We start from the raw sequence: 22,896 nt of genomic DNA on the forward strand, positions 1-22,896 counted from the left end.
AGGCTGTGACTCGGGAGGCAGCCTTGGAGTGGAAGGAGCCGGCCCCTGTGGGCTGAGCTGGGCCCGAATGCACGGCCAGTGCTGACCTTCCTCACTGGGAAAATGGCAGCCGCGCTGCCTGTGCTGGGCTGGGGCGGCCGAGGGGACGCTTCCTTCTGTGCCCCGGCCCCTCCCCCTGGGAGGCCGCTCTGCCCACGTCTCACAGCCAGCGCTCTGCCTGTGCCAGTCCGCGTGTCACCGGTGCGACGTGTCCACCAGGCTGCAGCCGCCGTGTGTGACCTGGCCTTCCCCTAGGGAGAGCGTGGGGCTCCCAGCTGCTCCCAGCGCGGCCCCTCGGGCCTCAAGCTGAACAGACCGGGGGCCAGCGCATGGGCCTCTGGGCCTGGAAGTTTATAGAGACTTGGCTCAACCCGCCAGGCAGGCAGGCAGGCAGGCAGAGCTCGGCCAGGGCTGGTGCCTCGCTGCCCACGCACCCCAACTTGGCAGGTGCCATGGTCCTCATCCCTGCTGACTGGGAGCCGGGCAGCGCCAAACCCTGAAGCTGCAGGCCCCCCTCCACACCCCGGGAAAGGGGTGAGGGGGTGTCGCTGCGCCTCAGTTTCATCAGTGACACTTACCTAGCATCTGTGTGTACCCCAGTCTGGGAGCTTTGGAGGGGAAGCCTCTAGGCCTCTTGGTGATTGTGAAGAAAGAAGCTTAGAAGGACATGTGCCTTGCCAGTCCCCAAGTGCCTGACTTCAAAGCTGGGACCCACGGTCACACAGGGCCAGCGAGCCAGGTTGGCCTCACCTCTGCACGCCTTCAGGGCCTGGGCACTGGCTCCTCTTGGTCACTCAGTGGGCTCACGGCCACCAGAGCTGTGTACACGGGGTAAAAGTAGGTGTACAGTTGTTTGTATGGAAAAGTAATACAGTAATCAACAAATAATAATACAAAGATAAACTGTTTACATACTCACAACTGTAGACCCACTTTTGCCCCACCCTGTGTATGTGCCTGTGTGCACAGCTCAGTATGTGTATGTACCTGTGTGTGTTCCTGTGTGTGTATGCCCATGTGAGCCCTGTGTGTGTGCCTGTGTGTATATCTCTGGGCGTGTATGTACCTGTGTGTGTGCCTGTGTGAATTCATGTGTGGCTGTGTATGTGCCAGAGTGCATGCCTGTGTGAATTCTGGTGTGAATTTCTGCATATATGCCGTGTGGGCACATGTGTGGCCACTGTATACATGCATGTGTGAGTGCATATGCATATGGGACCAGGACAAGTGTCCTTATTAGCGTTCAGTCTGCCGTCCACCACTAGCACCCAGGAAGCAGCTCCCTAATTTGACTTCTGATTCACAGCCCACTTTTCCCAGACCTCCGGAAGCACTGGCCTCTCTGCCCCACTGTTGCTGCTGCTGTGCCTGAGGGTCCCCTACCAACCTCAGGTGACTGAATTCCGTGAATGCTCTCAGTGCTCCTAGGGACAATGTGACTCTGACGTTGTAACCAAAATCCAGCCCCGCTGACCCCAAAGCCTTGACTTCCCAGGAGGAGGGGCTGAGCTGGTGCAGCTGCATCATCCTCATGTCGGGCACCACCTGTTGGAAGCCTGCTCTGGGCCCCCCACACCCTGGTACCTGCTGGGGTTTGCTCCCGGCCTCCCCCACAAGCAGGGGGACAGAACCCTGTGCTAACGCTGGTTTCATTCCTCCGGGTAGGGGGGTCGCTGTGGCTGTGTCCATTGGTGAAGGCCCCTGCCCTCCAAGGGTACACCCAAGACTGCCAGTCCCAGGAGGGGCTCATCTGGAGGTGACCAGAGAACATGACAAAATGGAAGGCTGCTCCTCCAAAACATCACTAGATTCCTAGGTTTTTAAAACAACATGTCGTGTGATCCCCAGAGTGGCTCTGTCCGTCAGCTCCTTGTCACCTTGTCGAGTGAGAGGGGACAATCCATTCCTGATGTGCGGGGCTGCCTCCGCCCCGACAGGCCAGCTTCCTCCAGACAGAAGGCGCCTCAGAGACAGGTCGGATAGTCTGGCACACGCAGGCAGCGTGGAGGTCCATGAAGGCTGCAAATCCTTCACTTTGTCCTTATCCTGTGGCTGACGTTGAGAGGACAGAGGGTGCTGGTTTCACTGCGTCCATTTCCTCAGACATGGGTGTGTGGGGCCTTAAGAAAGGACGTCTGGTCGGAGTCAAGTCAGGATTTCAGGTCTGGGGAGCCGCATGCAGTCCCTGTTGCACATTTTTGTAATAGCTCTTTAAAAAGATAGAAACTATTTTAAAGTTCACAGCCCGTACAAGAACAGGCTGCGGGCTGGACCTGGTCCTCGGGACGAGGTAGGACAAGCCCAGCGTCTGTCTCGAGCTGCCCCCACCTTTGCTCTGAGGTTTTTTGCTGGGACAAGTTGGAAGCAGGCTTTGGCGTCTGGTCTTGTGGTTAGAGAATGTCATTCACTCCGTGAGCCCGTCTGATCTGTCCCCACCCGCCAGTGTCCATGGTCAGAGACAGTAAGGTTCTGCTCTGAAGGGCCACTCACGATTGAAAAGGAAAGGGAGGCAGAAGCGAGGTGCCATGGGCCATGTGCCCCCACAGCACACAAAGGGAGCCTCTCTCCTCCCTTGGGAACCTGTGACTTGGGACACACAGATCAGGGTGGGCTGGATGTCTTGTGATGGCAGTAGCACCCCTCTCCCCCTTTCAATGGCAGACACACTTGCTAAGCTCTGCAGCGAGCAGAACATCCAGGAAACATCTACGTATGATAAAACCAGTGCCCGGGCAGTGCCCACCTCACGCTCCACTCTCCCTCCTTCCCACATCTGAGAGGGCCGGGTCGTGTTGCCCTTCAGGTGATGTGACGGTTACTTTGTCATGTGTGACCTGAGGCACACAGGGCACAGGCAGCATGTGAGCCCGGGTCAGGACTGCTCTTCTGTCCTGGTGAGACGCACACACCTGTCCCCACAGAGGTCCCAGTCCTGGCTTTCACCCAGTGACACAGGTTTCCCCCAGAACAGGGACATTTCATTTCATCTATTCAACAAGCATGTTTTTAAAATTGGGGTGAAATTCATATACCACAAGATTGGCCTTTTAACATGTACAGTTTAGTGGCCTCTAGTATATTCACATTATTATGCAACTATTGCCTCTGTTTCGTTCCAGAACGTTTTCATCACCCATAAAAGGCACCCCCTGCCCCGAGCCCTCACTCCCTACCCCCTCTCGCCCCACCCCTGGCAGCCACCAGCCTACTTATCTCTGTGGATCTACCACTTCTGGATATTTCACGTCAAAGGAGTCACACAATGCGTGGCCTTTTGTGCTGGTCTTCTCTCACTCAGCAACATGGCTCGGGGCCCCCCTGGGTCGCACTGTGCGTCATTCCTTTTGAAGGCTGGATGGTATTTCCGTGTAGTGGAGACCAGTTTGCTAACCCGTCCAGCCCTCAATGGACATTCCGGTTGTGTCATCGTGTGGTTTTAAGCGCCTGTCCTTCTCTAGATGCTTAAGGTCAAGCATGGTTCCTGCCTTCATGGAATTTAGCTGTGAGCAGGCACTACAGACCATATAAATGCGTGTGTTGTGCCATTGGCCGGTGTTATCTAGTGACAGTCCTTACCACGGTGACGGGAATTGTGGGACGTTTCTAGCTGAAGGTTGGGGGCTTAATTCACCCTTTCACTCCTGTGTGAATCTCCCTCTAGGGTGCATGTTTTAAAAAGAACAGTGGTTTTTGCTGCTATATCAGTGTCAGTCAAATTCGTTTGCCCTAGTTTGTCCACGGCAGCGTCCGGGATCCAGAGCAACATCAGGATGGATAGGTGGTGCCTGGGAGGAGGCCGGTTGACCCCTTTGCCATCTGCTGGGGCCGGACCGAGTAAGTGTGGTCCTTCCCTCCCCCCACGACAGCCAGCCCTTCACAGGTTCAATGGCAAATGCTGGTCCCACCCAAAGCCCCTCTGCTTGGGATGGAGCTTTCTCAGTTCCTTTTGTTGTTTCTGGTGGGCTGTGGTTTGTCCCTCACCATCCATTCTGTGTCCCCAAAGGCCCTGCCCAAGTGTCCACATTGAGTCGCAGGCAGCTCCAGGGCAGACCAGAGCACAGTTTCTGTCACCACTGTGGGTAGTGCGATGGCAGGCAGGACACAAGGAGCGCCCTGTGACATGGCCTCCATCCGCTCGGGTGGCCGTAACAGCAGGCTGGACGTGTGGGGTTGGGGTGCCAGCAGTCTGTGCTGTGCTGAGGGCCCTCTTCCTCTTTGCAGACAGCTGCCTGCTCCTTCTGTCCTCAGTGGTGAGGAGAGACGGGGACAGAGAGAGACAGAGCTGCTTCCAGCACGGGCGGGAGTTCCAGGCAACCTCAGGATTCTCACTTCAGAGGCAGAAGGTTATTTTGGGGGGAAATACAGAGGCACATTCGGTGTCACTTCTTTTGTAGTTTTTGCATAAGTTAGCACAACAAGGATCAGGGTGGTGATGAAATGATGCCCTATGGGAGGGGGGCTTCCTTCACGGAGCCTTCAAGCCTGGCTGGCTCGTGACCCCCAGCAAAGCTTATTTAAACAACTGTGGGCAGGGCCCCGGCTGGTAAACTGAACTGCGTTTGTGGCAGGAGAAGCTCAGAACCAAGATGAGGACAGTGGTCTCTCCTGTGCCACAGCCCCACCCGTTCTTGAGGCCCAGAAGCTAATCCACGCGGTCAAAGTCCACGTGGCCAGTGAGTGGGCAGGCGCCCGCCCCTCGGACTCAGCGGGACGGCAGGGGCAGCGCTGTGCCTGTGACCCGGCTGCAACTGGGTCGCTGGGGCCACATAGGAGCGTGGCTGCAGCTGTACCTGCTGGGCCTCACTACCAGAGGATGCAGGCTGCCCGCTCGGAAGGCCCTTCCTGGCATCAGATATTCAAAGTAGAGGCACCTAAGTGAACAAGGTACTAACCTTTGACCTTACAGATGGACACTGAGGCACAGGGGTAGAGAGAGTTCATCAGGGGTACCGGGTCATGGCCGCCTGGCCAGCTGCCCCCCCAAATCCACATGCTAAGGTGACAACATGGAAAAGCAGGGAAAGTGAGATCAGTGGTCTATGTCGTTAGGTGGACTTTGGGAGCCTTCGGAGGGAGGGGTACCCTCCTGAGCCCCCTGCTCCTCACAGGCTTACCAGGGCAGAGCCCTGGGCGGCCGGGCTGGTGAGCACGCTGATGGATGGGGGCTCTTGGAGTCATGGAGGGTGGAGGGGAGAGGGGCACTGGAAACAGGAGGGGCCTGTAGGAAGGGAGGAGGCGGTGGCTTCACCTGCGGGGCCTCTGACCCTTCACTGTTTACTGAATGAACACAGAGCGGGGCCGACAGGTGAGGTGAGTTCCTGCCTCATGGGGCTCCCAGTCTTACCAGGGGTGACACACATGTACAAACACATGCGCACACTTACACACACTCATGTGCACACATGCAACCACATGTGCACACACGCCGGAGGAGGGCTTCCCGGGGCCGGGTCAGCTGGGTGACAGGACAGTGCTCTCTCTGGAGGGCTGGAGAAGCTGAGGATACCCCGGGGACGCTGGCCTTCATGGAAGCCCAGAAGAAGGACAGTGTCCCTATTTGTCTGAGGCCACAGATGAGGAAACACCCCTAAGTTCTGGTGGCTCCATATTCTGAGGGTCAGTGTGAGGCCAGGAAGTGAGCAGGACTTGCTCCATGAACCCCATGCTTGCCAGGTTCAAACCTAGGAGGTGACATGGTGAGGACCTGGCCCGGGAACCCAGGTGCCTCCCTGGGGGCTTGGTACCCCTGGACACAGCCCGCGTGGCTTCAGGCTGCTGCGCTGCGTCCTGTGGCCGGGACTGCACAGGTTCCGGTCGCCTTAAGAGCATGGACAGTGTGCAGACAGAGCCGTGCTCTCTCAGGGAGCGGACCCGAGGAGCTGCACGCAGGGAGGAGCCCGCGCATGGGTTTCAGATGGTGACTGTCACTGGGACGCCAGGCCCTCGGGCTTGCGTAACTTCTGCATTCTGTCAGGAAGTGGGCAGCACAGGGCGGCCACGGGAGGGAATAGCAAATGTGTCAGCGGTGCCTGACTTGGAGCACGGAGGTTCCTTTTATGGTCAAGAAAGCGTCTGTGCCCGCAGTTTAGAATCATGGTTTGAGAACATACACAAGGCGACTGGCAGCAGCAGGGGCAGCAAACACAGCATCTCCATATCCCAATCCACCTCACCCCCACAAAACCCACCCATGTTATAGATGAGGGAGTGGAGGCCCAGAGAGGTTCGGTAATTGTTCCACAGTCACACAGCTCGTCATTGGTGGAGCTGACATTCAAAGCCAGGTGTGTGAGCTCCAGAGTCCACATTCTTATGTCCCTGTGCCATGGGCGGACGCAGCTGTGACCTGTGTATGGTGGGACTTCATGCCTCGGTACAGATGTGTGACCTGGAGGCTGTGTTCAGCATCCACACGTGGTGAACACATGTCACGATGAGTGAGCAGACAAGTTGCAAGTGGGTCTGGAAACCATGTGAGATGGGACTAGATGCGGTGTGTGAGTGCACACATACACAGTAAGAGTGTAAGCCTGCCTGGTGTGATAGCAAGTTCAGGTCGCGGGGCCTCGGCAGAGCAGTGAGCATCAGAGCCTCGGAGAGGTGCGCAGGGGCTTCGGCGGTGCCCAGCGTGGCAGTGTTACAGTGTGACCGAGCTGTGTGGTGGGTGCACAAGTATTTGCCATGTTATTTCTTTGTGTAGACGTGACATATTTTGTACTAAAGTTTAATCCTACCATAAATTTGTAACCTGTCAAATGAATTTGCATACACACTAATTTAAAAATTGTGTGTGTGCCTGAGATAGATAGGTAGGTAGATAGATCGGGGTTTCTTTTTTTCTTATGTTGCCCAATATTCTCCTTTATATTTTATTAATTTCAGTGAAATGCACTCCACATCACCTGATCTCTTTTCCCTCATCTTATCATCTCCTTCCCTCTGGCAGCCATTGGCTTGTTCTCTGTATCTGTTCTGCTCTGTTCTGTTTATTCATTTGTTTTGTGTTTTTAGATTCCACATCTAAGTGAAATCATAGTATGTCTTTTTTTTTTTTTTGTCTTTCTTACTTCACTCAGCATAATACTTTCTAGATCCATCCATGCTGTCACAAATGGTAAGATGTTATTCTTTTTTATGGCTTAGTAATACTCCGTTGTATATATGCACCGTATCTTCTTCAGGCTCTTGTCTATTATGGGCACCTGGGTTGCTTCCATATCTTGGCTCTTGTAAATAACATACTGGTTTCTTTAGACTCTAGCCTGTGCCTGGCAGTTTCAGCCCGGCTCTGTTATTCCCAGGGTTTCCCAGGCGTCTCAGTCCCCAGGCTGAATCATGGCACATAGGATCAGGGGTCCGGAGTTGGGGTCTGGAGACTGTTAAGGAGGGAGGATTGTGCAGTGGCTAAGGGAGCAGCACTTTAGGGAGTGGTGGCCCAGGAGTCGGGACACAGAGACATGGGTCCCATTTTGTTGGATAATTTGTAAAGCAAAATGTCTACATAGAGGTTTCAAGTCCATGGCCCCACAGTGCTTCCTTTAGTCGTCACACACCGCCTCTGGGGACAGAATAGGTTACTCTTGTCACTTTGCTAAATGCTCAAGGGTCACTGTCATGCCCACAAAGGGTACCCTGGGGCCCTTCTGCCAGAAGCAGCCAACGTGACATTAGGAAAATGGCTGAGACAGTGAATGCTAACTTGAGTGGTCGGAGAAAAGCAGGCAGGAGGTTAAGGGTGGGAACAGAGCTGGTGACATCCAGGGACTGTGATTTATTGGGGGATTGGGGCAGAGGTCAGCAGCTGCTTCTAGATCCCTCTGCTCAAGTACGTCACATACTGGTCCCTGGGCCTCCTGCGTCATCTGAAAGGTGGTGTGCAGGGCCTGGGGTCACAGGGCGCTGGGAGTGCCCACGGGCGGGGGTGAGGGCTCCGGGCCCTTGGAGGAGGGAGCAGAGGGCGAGTCGGGGGGCTCTGCGCCTCGCCTCAGGCCTGCCTGGAGCTCAGACCTGAACTGAACCTTGGGAAGGTCGTCAGACCTGGCTCTCGTTGGCAATTTTCTAGGTAGGATCTCAAGTGGGGGAAAGGCTGCTGAGACGTAAAAGGATTTGTGATCCAGGGAAATGCTTCACTTCCATGACATGACGGCGGTTTCCCATGGAAACTGTGGCTTCTCCTTGCTGTCATCTTCAGTCCCACTCCCTGCCCAGCACCCTCATCCCCTCACCACCACAGAGGACCCTGGAAAGACCCAGCTGTCTTCACAGACAGTGTAGGTGCTGAGGGGAAGGGAGGGGTGGGCAGGGGAGACAGGAGCCTGGACCCTCCCTCACCCTCTGTGGGCTCCTCATCAAGTTTCCCTAAGAAGACGCTGGGCCTCTTCCTCCACATCAGGGCTCCAGCCCTATGTCACCGTCCAGGGTCAGTGGCCATCTCCTGCTGCTCCCTCCTTCCTGCCTCAGTTTCCAGCCTCTATGCCTCCCACACAGCCCCCCACACCCCTGCTTCCACCTCTCCCTGTGCTCTGCCATTCCGAGGCCCGGGCTCCTACACACATTGTGCTGCTCAGTCTTAAAAACAAGGTCCAGCGCTGGCTGGGGGGTCACTTGGTTAGCGCGTCACCCCGTCCACCAAAAAGGTTGTGGGTTTGATCCTGATCGAGATGCGTATGAGAGGGAACTGATCAGTGTTTCTCACATTGCTGTTTCTCTCTCTGTCTTCCTCTCTAAAATCAATAAAGACATATCCTTGGGTGAGGATTAAAGAAAAAAAACTAGGTCCAGTGCCCTTGAAAAGAACCTTTCATTTTGCAAACACGTTTTCAAAGCGTAGCTGATGCTCTGGAATCAAGGCACCCGCACGCACTTCCTCCTGCCCTCGTCCCCTCCGTGGCTAGCAGCCAGGTCATACTGTTGACCCCAGGGCAGCATGACACCCGTCCTGCCCCCCACCCAGGACCCTTTCTGCTGGGGTCTCTGGGACGTGACCCCCAGGCCCTGCTCTGCTGCTGGCCTGCTCCTTGCCTTCCTCCTCGTTCACAGTGTGGAGACGTGATTCCCATTCTGTCTAGTGCCCCGCCTCGCTGGGCTGTGTTCCCTGTCACCGCATCACCCGCTGCAGAACCCTGTAGTGTTACAGTGACTTCCCAGTCCCCAGCACCAGGCACACCCTTATCCACATTCGGCCTTTGATTTGCCTGCAAACACTTGTGATCTGTTTCTGTTCTTACCTCCCCTTCACTCTGGTCCTCACCCCAGCCCCTGTCTTAAAGCCCCGCCTGGTTCCGAGCCCTGTCAGCTGCACTGACGCCTGAGGCTCCCCAGCCCAGGAGGCCCGCGTCCTCACCGACTTCACCGGGCTGCAGGCTGTCCCCCCGCCCGTGTCCCCACCTTCCTGCTACGGGCACTGCACACCCGGGTGCTGGGCTTCGTGCCGCCGCCTGCGCTCCCTTCCTCCCCTCAGCTCAGCACACAACCTAACACCCCCCCAGCACCCCCCAACACTGCTCACACCTCCTCACAGCTCCACTCTCCTCAGACCACTGGCATGTCTGTGCCTGGCTGTGAGTTTCCCGAGCACGGGGACCAGCTTTTCCTTATTTTCACAATTCTGGAATCCAGATTTAGTGCTCACTCCCAGTTGAACCGTCACGGGCACCACCGGTCTGAGTGTGGAACACTTGCCTTTTTATCTGGCTGCACGGGTTCCCTAGGCACTCCCTCCGCTCCGAGTTCATGGGCCTGGCTGTGCACCTCAGGCTGAGCCCATGCCGCGGGGAGCACAGCGAACCCGAGGCAGGAATCTCTCCTTCCAGCTGAGCCCCTGCTGAGGTCAGTGGGAGCCTGCATAGCCTGTAGGCCGTGGGCACACCCACGAGAGACCACAGGCCTCGGCCCAGGAGGCTTAGCGCCAGTTCTGGGCCCTAATCAATCTTCCGTGAAGTCTCGTGGAGCGCAGACGGGGGAGGGGTGGGTGGGTGGGCAAGTTGGTTCACTTATGCACTTCAATTAATGAGGACAAACATTTATAGTGACATACTGATATATATACCTTAGTTTAATAAACCAGGAATTTAAATACAACTTCGAGAAACTTAAGTTTAAAGATTAGCTTGAAGGGTAAAGGAAGTGTTTCCAACCACAGCTTGAATAAGCCCAGTTGGATTTGAAACATATCATTGCCGGAAATGACCGAGAGAGGGTAGAATTTTGTAAATCATGGTCAAGGCTTTTGTTTTCAGCTGTCACCTTTGCTTTTAGCTTAGAGAGGGTCGGATGATTCTTGATGATCCGACTCTTCCTCTCCCGGGAATGACTGTCTGGCTCCAGGCAGGCAGGGATGCCGCGGTGACTTGAGTCTGGGTTTTGTGGGGTTTCCCACCCTTTATTGCACAAGTCACTCTGTAGGGTGGGGATGTGGGTCCTTTCTGCGGTCCCCAACCCCATGGACCCCTCATGTTTGATTGGGGCTCATGCTCACGGGGTAAATAGCATCATTTGAAAGCTGCTGTTGCTTCTCATTTGCTGTGGTTATTTTATTATTATTGTCATTGTCACTACTATTAAGGCTGCAGTGGGCATTCCGTCTGTGCTTAGTGTCACAGGACGGTGTTGCCCAGTCTCTGTCCCCCAGAACACTCACTACTAGGAAGACCTAACGTGGCCAAATCAGTTTGGAAACTGCTGCAGCCCCATGTTTCGCTTGAAGGTTTACAACGTATGAGTCTTTCAAAGGCTCTGGGAGTCACTGCCAGGAAGAAAAACTGTTTCGTTCAGCAGCTCTCAATAAACTTGATCATGACACTTATTTCCAGCAGTGTTTAAAATTCCCAGTTCTTTGGGCACACTGTGAGAAGCCCTGCCTCTGAATAATCTCTCACACGTGGAATTGTTGAGGCAAAGTATCTGATTGCTTATAGGGCTGGAGTACTGACCAAGTATTGGACAGCCCTGGCTGGGATGCTGTCCTTCCCCGTGATCCGGGAGGGAGTTCTGCGGTCCAGGCTACCCGTGGAGGTCATCTCGCTGACCTTGACTTTGTTCGGTCCGCCCAGCACCAAACCTGTAGATGGAGCTGCAGGTGCCGGGGCTGTGGGAAGTCAAGCAGTGTGTCATTCGGTTTATAAGGAGGATGGTGGTGGTGGGGGCTGCACTGCCAGTTGGGAGTGTCACCTACTTTCGCAGCTCTTGGCAGGCTGGGTATGTCATTCTGCGGTCCCAGGTCCCAAAGACCCAGCACTGGCCAAGTAGTGGGAGTGAGTGGGAGCCGAGTAGCCTTGAATTGACTCGGATCCAGCCATGTTGTCATGCTGACCTTGGGTGCCCAGGAGCTGCCTGTGCCAGCTAGGGCAGTGTGTGGCTGAGAAGGGCTGACGTCACCACGAGGCTGAGCCCGCGACCTGCAGGTCAGCTATGTGCACTCCCACGTGCTGGAGCTGGAGCCTTCAGGTCCACGTCACTTCCTTTGTCCACGTCTTAACCCTCCACTGCAACTGTGAGCTCATGGAGGGCAGGACGGGTCATGCTTTAATTCGGTTCCTCACAGCACTTTGCACAGAGCTGAGTGCAGACAGGGGATGCCGTCGGTGGTGGCAGGGCTGCAGGGGACAGGCTGTGGTGTGTGAGTAAACAGTGACTCAAGGGGAAGTGAGTTCCCTTAAGTGTGGCAGAATATTAAACATTATTTGCATATTTCCTTGACATACTCAAACACTTTTTAAAATACTGTAGCTTTTCTTTTTTTGTTTTTTAAATTATATTTTATTCATAATGCCATAACAGTTGTCCTGATTTTTCCCCCTTTGCCCCTCTCCACCCAGCACCCTCTACTCCCTCAGGCAATCCCCCCACTATTGTTTATGCCCATGGGTCGTGGGTATAAGTTCTTTGGCTTCTCCATTTCCTATGCTGTACTTTACATCCCCATGGCTATTCAGTAACAATCCCCTCACCTCTTCACCCATTTCCCCCACAACCCCCTCCTATCTGGCAACCATGAAAACACTCTCTGTATCCACGATTGTCTCTGTTCTTCTTGTTGGCTTAATTTATTTTTTAGATTCAATTGTTGATCAGTATGTATTTTTTGCCTTTTTATTGTTCATAGTTTTGATTTTCTTTTTCTTAAATAAATCCCTTTAATGATTCATATAATAACATGATGAACTTCTTTAGTTTTTTCTTGTCTGGCGAGCTCTTTATCTGCCCTTTTATTCTAAATGATACCTTTGCTGAGTACAGCAATCTTGGCTGTAGGTCCTCGCTTTTCATGACTTTGGTTATTTCTTGCCAGTCCCTTCTATCCTGCAAAGTTTCTTTTGAGAAATCAGCTGACAGTCTTATGGGAACTTCCCCGTAGGTAACTAATTTCTCTTCTCTTCCTGCTTTTTAAGGTTCTCTCTTTATCTTTAACCTTTGTTTTTTAATTATAATGTGTCTTGGAGTGGGCCTCTTTGCATCCATCTTGTTTGGGACTCTGTGCTTCCTGGACTTGCATGTCTATTTCCTTCCCAAATTAGGGAAATTTTCTTCCGTTATTTTTTCAAACAGATTTCTAATTTCTTGCTCTTCGTCTTCTCCTTCTGGCACCCCTATGATGTGAATGTTGGAGTGCTTGAGGGTGTCCCTGAGGCTGCTTATGCTATCCTCGTATTTTTGGATTCTTTTTTTTTCTTCTTGTTCTGATTGGTTGTTTTTTTGCTTCCTTATGTTCCAAATCATTGATTTGATTCTCGGCTTTATCCGCTTTACTTTTGTTTCCCTATAAATTGTTCTTTATTTCAATTAGTGTATCCTTCATTTCTGACTGGATCTTTTTTGTGCTGTTGAGATCCTCACTAAGTTCATTGAGCATTTTTATAACTAGTGTTTTGAACCTTGCATCTGATAGAGTGCTTATCTCCATTTCATTTAGCTCTTTATGGAGTTTTGATCTATTCTTTCATTTGGGCCATGTTTCTTTTTCTCCTAATCTTGGTGGCCTCCCTGTGTTTGTTGCTATGTATTAGGTAGGACTACTTTGACTCTTGGTAGTGTGGCCTATAGTAGTAAATGTCCTGTAGGGTCCAGTGGCACCCAAGATGGGTACTTGAGGTGCACCCTTCGTGTGGGCTGAGAACACCCTCCTCTTGTAGTTGAGCCTTGATTGCTGTTCACAGATCAATGGGAGGGATTTACCCAGGCCAGTCAGCTGCAAGGACTGGCTGTGACCATTGACAGGCTTCCGCCCTCTGTGGAGGATCAGCTGGGTGGGGTGGTGGTGCTCTGACGTAATCTGTAGCCGTCCCCTTGGTGCACTGGCCCTAGGGTTTCCCAGGTGATACAGGCTAAGGTGAGCCCCCACTTGTGTTTTGCCCAGGGCACCCTGCCTGAGCCATAAAGCAATCTGAGATGGCTGCTACTTGTGCTGGGCTTGGAGATTGCCAAGCAGAGCCAAGCTGTGAATCTAAGCTGGCTGCTGCTAGTGCCAGGCCTGGAGCTCACTGAGGCCAGCTGTTGCTTGTTTAGGAGGATTTAGGAAGTTGTGAAGCATGAGCCACTGACCAGCCATTCACATGGAAAAGCAGCTTGGGTGGGCCCGTTAGTTGGGTGGGGCGGAGTCTCTGGGATCTCCGGGGTGGGTCAAACAGTTTTAGCCAGGTTGATGGAGTCTCAGGTATGGCACCAGCTTGCCGGCTTTGTGGAAGGAGGGTTTGAAAAGGGACAGTGGTCTCTGCTGGCCTTGATGCCAGACACTTCAGTTCCTCCCCGTATACCACTGGTGCCTTTCAAGCTGCTACCCTATCCTGGAGCTCAGAGGGAGTGAGTCTGAGCAGGTGAGTCCATGTGTGGGATCTTTAAGAGGAATTGCTTAGGGTTCCAGCAGTTTCTTCCACTGACTCAATCCCTGCTGGTTTTTGCAGCCGGAAGTTGTAGGGACTTATCTTCCTGGCACTGGAACCCTGGGCTGGGGGCACTGGTGTGAGGCTGGGACTCCTTCTGAGTTGTTACCCACCACACGTGGGTGTGGGACAGCCCGTTCTGCATCTGTGCCCCTCCTACTCATTTTGGTGGAGGTGGTTTCTTTATTTCCATAGTTGTCAGACTTCCATTCAACTCAATTTCTGACAGTTCTGGCTGATGGTTGTTCTATATTTTAGTTGCAGTGTTGATGTGGTTGTGCAAAGAGGTGAGCCATCTTGACCGGAAGAATACTGGAGTTTCTTCTCACTGTGATGTCTGTGAGGACTTTTTTTGGTTGTTGAAAGGGATATTCCCGAGCACTGGTCAACAGGAGACCATATTCCTGAGAGCTTTGCTGTGCGGTGCACACGTTGGTGTCATGTGTGTAACAGCGCCTTGGAGTCATGCGTCGGTCTGCTCCTGGTTCCTGAGAGACGTGGAGGGTGACGTGAGTGGCCTGAGCCCCATGGGTGGCTGCCAGACAGAGCTGGCTCACGACTGCTATAGCATGTCACCCATTTGTGTTCCTAGATATTTGCATTTATTTATGGTGTCACCTCTGCCTCCTACCTGCTTCCAAAAAGGACTTAGTACAGAGAAGCCTCATGTCCAAGTTTGAAATGCTCCCCTGTGAAGCTCTGAAAATGGTTTTTTCAGAGCGGGAGGTGGATTTGCTTCTTGTGGAGTCTGTAGGAAGCTGTGGTCCTCCCACCCCAGGCAGTGATTCTGTGGGTTAAGGTCCTCCCTGGGGGCACCTGATTGGAAGTGACGGGGCGTGAGTGTGTGGGTGGGACTGCCCAGGCCCCTTGAGCTCTTCCTCTCTGTCTTCATCCCCTTTCTGCCTCTTTCCGTGATGTCTTATTCAGTGTGTTCTGCGAATTGGCCCATATAGTCTGGCCAAGGGTCCCTGCCCCTGGTGACAGCTGCCCCAGCAGACCTAGCCAGACACATGGGATCCACTGGGTGATCCCTAGAGCAAACTGATTTCTCACTGCTTCCTCCTCACACAAGGAGGCAACCATAGCTGACCTCCACGTGCCTCCGGGGTCCCAGAGCGCCTTTCTCCTCCTCTGGTCCCACCAGAGCCAGGCTCCTGCTCCCCACCCCGTTTTCGTTGCCCCTCACACCCTATAATTCAAGTAGTTCCTCCTCAGGCAACATCTTTCTCCCTTTCCATATTTGCAAGCTGAGAAGTTTTAAGAGAGCTCAGCAGAGGGGAGGGCTCGTGGCTGGGGCTTTGTGAGGGGATAGTGACCAGGAAGTCAGAGGCCAGCTGAGGGGATGCTTAGGAACTCCATGCAGAAGGCTTTGCTAGAAGATACTCATCAGATCTTCTCTGAAAAAGTGTCCCATTCTCTGCCCTTCCAAACCTTTCTCTCCTTCTCCCAGTGACCGCACCCCTCTACCCCAAGGACCCAGGAAGGCAAATGTGTAAGCATATGCCCTGCCCCTCCCACCGCCAGCCCCCAACCCTATGAGCACCTGGGCAGACAGCCCTGTTGGCTGGGGCCGGAGCGACACCTGCCATCGGTCCCCTCTCTGCCTTCTCAAGGCTCTGCCAGGCCTGTGGGCACATTCGAGGTTGTGCCAGCTGCTGGAGATCTGGAGGACTTCCGACGCCACTTGTACAGACAGCCATTGGGCTTGACACGTCTGTAGTCCAGATGCAGTTCCTGGGTGCTGCAAGCTTGGAGGCCTGGGGAGGTGGACAGTCACAGGCACACTCTGTTAATCTGGTGCTAGGGAAGCTCCTCATAACGCATGAGGGCGCAAGGTTTATCTCTAGGAGAAGTCCAGGTTCAAATACAAATCTTAAAGTCGGAGAAGACCAATAATAGCTTTACTTTTTAAAAAACATTTTAATCATTTAACTACCTTTATTTAAAAATTGTATGCACAGCCTCAAAAGCAGTTAGCTTAGTGAACTTCCTGGGAAGAGGGGGCAGGGAGTCCTGGGTGTGATGTGACTTCCTTGGGGTCAGCCTATTGCATTCCCAACCCGCTATCTTTTTCTGTCATTGCAGGTGATTTTCAAAGCCAAGTCAAAATATTCTCCAGAATTACTCAAATACCGGTAAGTACTGGGGTGTTTTCCTGAGAAAGCAGGTGAAAGGCTCACATGTGAGCCGCCCCCGCAGGTGACAGGCAGCAGAACTTTCTGGTTCTCACAGCATGTCCACCTGGGTTAGGAGCAAGAGCCCCGTGCCTTTTGGAAACCAGGAGGAAGGGGAGGGGAGTATACCTGAAGCCCATGGCCCTCAGCCTGTAGGAGGTGCTGGGAGTGCAGGCCTCAGCTGAAGGCAGACGGTCCCTGATGCCACAAGGGGCCTGGCATCCCCTCCTGTACCCTTCCTGTCCCCTCCCCAGCCTCCTGCGGTGCATCTGTCGGGGAGCCTGCCCCATGGTGGCCTGGCCCCATGTGTAGTCACCACCTGCCTGTGGGCTTTGTCCTCTGGAGCTGCTATGACCCCGGGCACATCTGGCAAATACAGTTTAGTTTTGACCATTAAGTGCTCAGCTGGGCACCCTGAGGCAGGGAGGTAGGCTGGGACCTGGGTGGGGGCGGGGGCGGCAATAAACACTGAGAGTCAATGTACCCTAAACAGTAGACAAACTCGCAGAATCAGGGCAAGTGCCATGGGTGACATGTTGGGTATGTGGGTGTCTTTGCTGTGGCCTCAGGGGACTGTGGGAATCCCGGGAATGTGGTGGATGATGTGAGGCCTGTGTGGGCATGCACACGAGAGGCTGGCAGTCTAGAAGGGGAGGCCTCAGTCTTGGGTGAGTGCGAGGGCTGTGTGTGGAGAGGGCCGCAGCTCTTCCAAGTGCGCAGACAGCTCCATGACCTCCAGCAGAGAGCCAGAGCTGAGAGGGAGGGAAGCCAGGTGTCTGGGGACACAAAGTGGATGCAGCATAAGGGAGGGCATCCTGATGTCCCTGCCCAGGAGACCTGCACACCGAGGGCAAGTGTTTCAGAAAAGGTGACTTTGGCCACTTAGCTCCTTGAATCAAAATGAAACTTTCATTATTTTTTTACTTTAAAAATATGCAAAAATGTATACATGTTATATTTTATTTAAATATGAGGTCTATCCAGAAGGTATTCAGCCATGTAATATGAAAAATAGAGACATTAATTGAAGAAGATGTAAGAAACATTGTACACAGGACAATGACACCTCAGTCCCCTTCAAAGTAGGCACCTTAGGACCTCACACAGTTCTCCCAATAGTCATCGGTTGCCTTGTTGTATTTTCTTGAATCTCATTGATGGTCTGAAACCTCTTCCCTTTCAAAGGTGATTTTAGCTTTGGGAAAAGCCAGAAGTCACAGGGCACCAAATCTGGGCTGTAGCGAGGCAGAGTCATCTGGGTGATTCGATGTTTCACCAGAAAACTCTCCATGAGATGTGAGAGTTTTGGCGCATTGTGATGAAGCTGCCTGCCAATCACCAGTTGCCTATAGCTGCGGCCTTCTGAATCATCCAAATAGTTTTCATGGTGGAATGTGTAAGCTTAATGCAGAATTTGGTGCAGATGCATTGCTCTACTTGCTCAGTTATTTTGAATGTGACAGCCACACAGTACACATGCTCGCTCTGCAGCATCAACCATCCCTACTAACCAATACAGTGAAGTTGCCATTGTTCACCCATCCGCATTCCAGTCCTCTCTCCTTGGCTGCCACGTTACATAGATGTCACGCAAACTGTTCTCATATTAACAATGGCTGGACTTTTTCTGGACAGACCTCATATATACCTTAAATTTGGAAAGACTTTAGTTAAGATTCGGGAAGTGTATATTTTAATTCCCATTTTATATGCGAAGAAACTGAAGTTCAGAAAGTTACACAACAGTATCAGCCAAGGTCCGAGGAAGGAGGCCCGTGGTGCTGTGTTGTTTCTCTATGATCTTGACATCTCCCTTCACTGCTTTTTGGGTGGTTTGGGTCATGTTTCTACCAACTGCTTGGCTGGTGACACTCGTGCCAGGGTGGGATTTAAAGAGTCCAAGTAGACAGTCCTCCCCATCCACCCCTAAAATGCAGGCAGCTGGGGTGGGGGTGGGGGTCTGAGAGCAGAGAGTGAGTGAAGGGTGGGGTGGGGGAGAACATTCTGATTGGATCACGGAGCCGACCTGTCTTGGATGCTTGGTTGAGGTTGGGGTAACAGGTGTGGGAGCTTCTAGAAGAAAACTGAAAGCGCTGGTCAGAAAACAGGATTTTAAACATTTTCAGCCTCTGCACTTGGGGGATGGGGTATTTCAGGGAGAAGCATGGTGCGGGGGCTGTACTTGCTCCTGGAACCGTAGTGCAGATGGAGAGACGGGCTGTGCAGGGGTGTGTGATGGCTGTTATTGGGAGGGGTTTGCGGAGTTGAAGGGGGAAATAAAATTAGAGTCAGATGTTGGAGGTGTGCTGTTTGGGCCGGGAAGGGTGTCTTGAAGCCAGGAGGCTAAGATTTCAATGGGAGAAGCCTGTTAACTCAGATCGGATCCTTCGGTCTCCAGATGTAAAGAAGTCCTGGGAGTTCTGCAGATCCATAGTCTCCTCTGTCACCCCATTTCTCCCAGGCCAGGTGCCACTGCAGCATTTCAGGCCACCATCTATTCCGAGACCCTTGGACATGTCGACTTCTAAATGGATCACAAGCCATGAGTCTCGCACTAGCTGAAACGCCCCAGCCCGAGCTGCGCCTACGTGGTCCTGTGTTTCTGAAGATCATTCAGTCAGCCCCGCCCCGCCCACTCTCACACGGGCACAGCTGATAGCGCTGAGGGTGGGGGAGCTGCTGCCCATTGGATTCAGTTTTCACTCAGTCCACGTTTTTGAATCTTTGGCTGAGGAAATGTGAACACGGGGTGTGGGAGTGCACGAGAGTACTTTGATTTTAAACATTTTCAACGGTTTTTCCTCCATCTTTGATTTTTAAAAAATAAAAAATATAACGAGCCAGGTTTTGCTTTTCCCCTTCTGTAAAAAATCAAAGGTGTGAGAAATTGGTTAATATTGTCCCCTTTCGTTAGGAGGTGGTGAGGTACTGTCATGGTGACCCAAGTGGGGAGCGTGGGGGGGCCGCCTGAGCACTCGCCTCAGCTCTGTGCCTGCTGACCCGCCAGGAGCTGATTCTTCTGGTCTCACAGGCACGGTTGTCCTCCCAGAGGCCCGGACTCCCTGGTTTTCTTTTCCTTCAGTCCTATCTGTCGTCGTGGGCTGTTTATTCTGACCCTGTGCTTTGAGTTGGAAAGGAGTCGTTTTTAGGTAATGTACAACATATTGGTCCTGTGGAAACATCCCCTGCAGTACGGTCTGTTCTTTTTCCCCGTTTAAATCCTCCAAATCTCCCCCTTTCTTCCAGAGCTGCAGGCCAAGGCAGGGACGTTCAGATTTATACGGCACTTTTTTCATTGTGAAAGTTATATAAGCTCATAAGAAACAATTGTGAAATAGAAAAAGAGAAGTAGTGGGTTTACACCTGTAGAGAGAAGTAAAACGTCTACTGACCCCGCCCCCCAAGTGTAAGCCCCTCCCATCCTAAGGGAATGAAGTGATGTGTTCTGCTGCAGGTTCTCACAGTATACGTTTTCCAGGACAGAGCTGGGGTTTTATCTCATGTTCAGGTTTGCTTTCTCACTTTTTATCCTAATGTTAGGTCATGAGTCCTTTCTCCATGTTGTTGCTGTAAGACCACTGCAGGCTTTTCTTCAGCAGATGGTCCTGTAGACACCGAGGGCCAGAGTTCATCCAAGTCCAGGCACAGGAAGGTTTTAGGTGGAAACACTGGCTTGTGTAGACAGGGAGGTGGGGACACTGGGACGGGTCTGGGGACAGTGAGGAGATGGGTTTAATTAGCACGTCATGTGCCCATTAGTTGGTCTGGCTCCGGACGGTGGGCACTGGAGGGTGGGGCGTGGGTGGGTGTCAGTTAGGGCCACTGTCGTGGTAGTTCTGGTCAGAAGGCGCAAGGCGTGACTGGGGTGGCGAGTGGGATCGGGGCAGAGACGGGGCAGCAGGAATGAGGAGTGTGTGTGAGGTGTCTGTAAGCATATGTGTGTGTGTATAAGAGGGTTAAAATGTGTGTGTGTGTGTGAATGTGTGTGAGTGTGCATGTGTGTGAGTGCCTGTGTATGTGTGAGTGTGTGTTTTTGTGTGAGTGCCTGTGCACATGTTAAGTGTATATTTGTATGTGAGAGTGTGTGTGCATGTGTATCTGAGTGCATGTATTAGTATGTGTGAGTGTGAGAGAGTGTGTGTGTGTCTGTGTGTGACAGTGATCAAAGATGCTCCTTGCAGTCTGAAGAGTGACGGCGGAAACCAACCATTTATGCTGGGCTTGCGGTTGTTGGGAGAACAGGAGGAGCCAGGCTGGTGGGAACGTGAGTCGGACAAAGACCGGAGGCAGAGGCCGGAGACGGCTTTCATAACTTGGTCGTACAGAAGCTGTCACTGAAGGAAGAGGGTGTGGAGGAGAGAGCCGAGGACGTCATTGTCACTTCGGGGAAAGAAGAGGAAGAGGAAGCAGGGGCGCCCCAGGGACAAGTCAGATGAGGAGGGGCCTCAGGAAGGTTGGGGAGATGGTGCCTCAAGGTGACACCTTTGAGTTAGCACGTTGGCCATGCGGCCTGAGAGAATGGGTTGGCAGTGGACCCAGAACCCCTGTGAGAAAGTAATTTTCTAGAATTTGCTGTTGACAAAAGGAGGGGCTCTATGGGGTGAGGACAGAGGGGACAGCAAGAGGCACAAGGCCCTGAGACCCTCCAGCAGCTGAGGAGGACAGGAGAGTTATCTGCCTGTCACAGGTGAGGACACACAGCTCAGAGGGGCCGAGAGCCTCGCTCTCCTGTGCCCCGCACCTGCCTTCTCTGTCCTGCTTCCCACAGGTGAGGACACGCAGCTCAGAGGGGCCGAGAGCCTCGCTCTCCTGTGCCCCGCACCTGCCTTCTCTGTCCCGCAGGCAGATGAGGGCGAAGGGGAGTCTGGGAAGCGGAGTCACCACATGCAACAGTCTGAGCTGGGAAGAGTGCAGGGGCCCCAGCGGAGCCTTGGGGGAGCCACCATGGGGCGCAGCCCCCCTCAGAACCTCCTGTGTCCTGCACTTCCATAGCAGAGGACGAAGACTAAGAATTTCTCTCCACAGTCTAATTTCTGGCCACGGTCACGGGGAGCCATCCAGAAATGCAAGGTGTCTGGAGGGTGCTTGTTCAGGGGCTGTGCCACTGGTGGGCAGGAGTGTGCCCACTACGCCCCGTGTCTGTCATAGGCACATGGCAGATAATCATAGAACCATGAAAACGAGGCCTTTCAAGGAAGGAACCAGGAGGTGGAGTTTTTGTGGCTTCCAAAGACCTGCCTTTGTCTGTCTCTGCATGCCCACCTGAGACAGTGTGGTTTGTAACAGAGGACAGCGGGATAATTCCGTGAGCCACGCGCTGGGCCAGATGCCCCGGGCACTCCCTCCCCGGCGCTCCTGGCAACCCGGGCGGAGCCCCTCCTTGTGTCTGTAGGAGGTGGCCGAAGCTTGGCCTGGTGAGGGACCTGGCCCAGGTTCCCACACGAATTTCGTATTTCCCTGACTGACTTACCCTGTTCCCGAAGGCCCACCAGGGCCTCCTGGGAGATTTCAGGCAGAGATGAGACACTCCTGGGTTGGACAGAAAGTGCTGCGCATGGCGAGGACGCTGTTCTCAGCAACAGGAAACCGTGAAACGGTGTCCAGGGCCTGAGGACGGGGGCGGGTTCACTGAACACAGGGGACACGGGGTAGGGGGCACCCTTCTTGAGCTCAGTCTGCTTGGGGATGTAGTGGCACCCAGAGCTGACCAGCTGTACTGGTGAGCAGTCCGTGATGGGGACCACGTGGACAGTACAGAGGGGCTGGGGAGGTGCGGCCACTCCACCCAGAGGGACCAGCGGGGACCGTGACAGGCAGTGGGAGTGAGGTGGATTAGAAGGGCCCCGGCCAGTGATCACATCCTGTAAAGAACCTGACTTTAGTAACTATTTTTTATTTATCTTTCCAAAAATATTTGTTGCTGTTTAAAAAGCTATCGATACGTAACTACACGTGACACTGCATCTGTAAGATGGCAGAGCCCTGCCCGTTACCACCCCTGCGGCCCCACTATAGGCGAGGGTCCTGGGACAGTGGGGTGGCTCGGAGCTCCTGGCCCCTCCTGCACCGCCCTGACCTCCTTTAGTGGCACCGCCTGCCCAGGTCCTGCTGGTCACGCTCCGTTCTCGGCTCGGGGCCGTTGCTTCCTGACTGAAGTCCTGTCGTCCTGTCCAGCTCCACTGTCCTCTGCTCACCCACCTGTGGCCCCCAGCCTTTCCAGCTTCTCTGCCACCCTGTCTGCCCCGCAGGCTGTCCAGGCCCGGCAGGGCTGTGGAGGGAAGAGCCTCCGTCCCCTGTCTCCGCCCTGAAAGATGCAGTTGCTCAGGTTCAGGTTGTCGCCCCGGAAGGGCGGGACTCGTGGCGGCTGCAGGACAGGAGGGGGCCGCCCTGGTGAGGTACCCCGCATTGTGCTTCTGACTCAGGTGCACGTCTTCACCTGGACTCATGCACGTTTACGGAGCTCCTCCCAGTGCCATGTGGACGGAGCGGGAAGGAAAGAGCCAGAGCCTCCGTCTTCCTGGGCTTTCCGCCGAGGCAGGAGGCATGTGGGTCTGACCATGTCCATGTGCTTTAGACTCAACTGTGACCAGTCTGTGAAGTCCAGGTGCAGGCACCAGCAAGGCAGATGTGGAGACCCGGTGGAGTGCCTGTGTGAGCACATGTGTGCGTGCATATGTGCACGTGTGTGCTTGGAGGGGGTGCAGGAGTCAGGAAAGGCTTTTTGGAAGAAGTGATACTTGAGCTACAATTTGAAGGATGAGGAATAAGGCCAGCAAAATTCCTTTGATAGAATATGGGTTCTGAAA

The 22,896-nt window shown here is 53.5% G+C and overlaps 1 protein-coding gene across 1 annotated transcript in view; it reads left to right on the forward strand.

Annotated features, from left to right (window-relative positions):
* The window catches only part of GPR137B (G protein-coupled receptor 137B), a 43,284-nt gene that overhangs the window by 4,472 nt on the left and 15,916 nt on the right, over window positions 1-22,896 (forward strand). Inside the window, exon 2 of the mRNA XM_090263393.1 lies at window positions 16,002-16,051. Coding sequence (XP_090119519.1) covers window positions 16,002-16,051 — 50 coding nt within the window. The remainder of the gene's footprint in view (window positions 1-16,001; window positions 16,052-22,896) is intronic.

Source organism: Furipterus horrens, unplaced genomic scaffold, assembly GCF_987537825.1.
Source record: "Furipterus horrens unplaced genomic scaffold, mFurHor1.1.pri manual_scaffold_15, whole genome shotgun sequence".
Lineage (NCBI taxonomy): Eukaryota > Metazoa > Chordata > Mammalia > Chiroptera > Furipteridae > Furipterus > Furipterus horrens.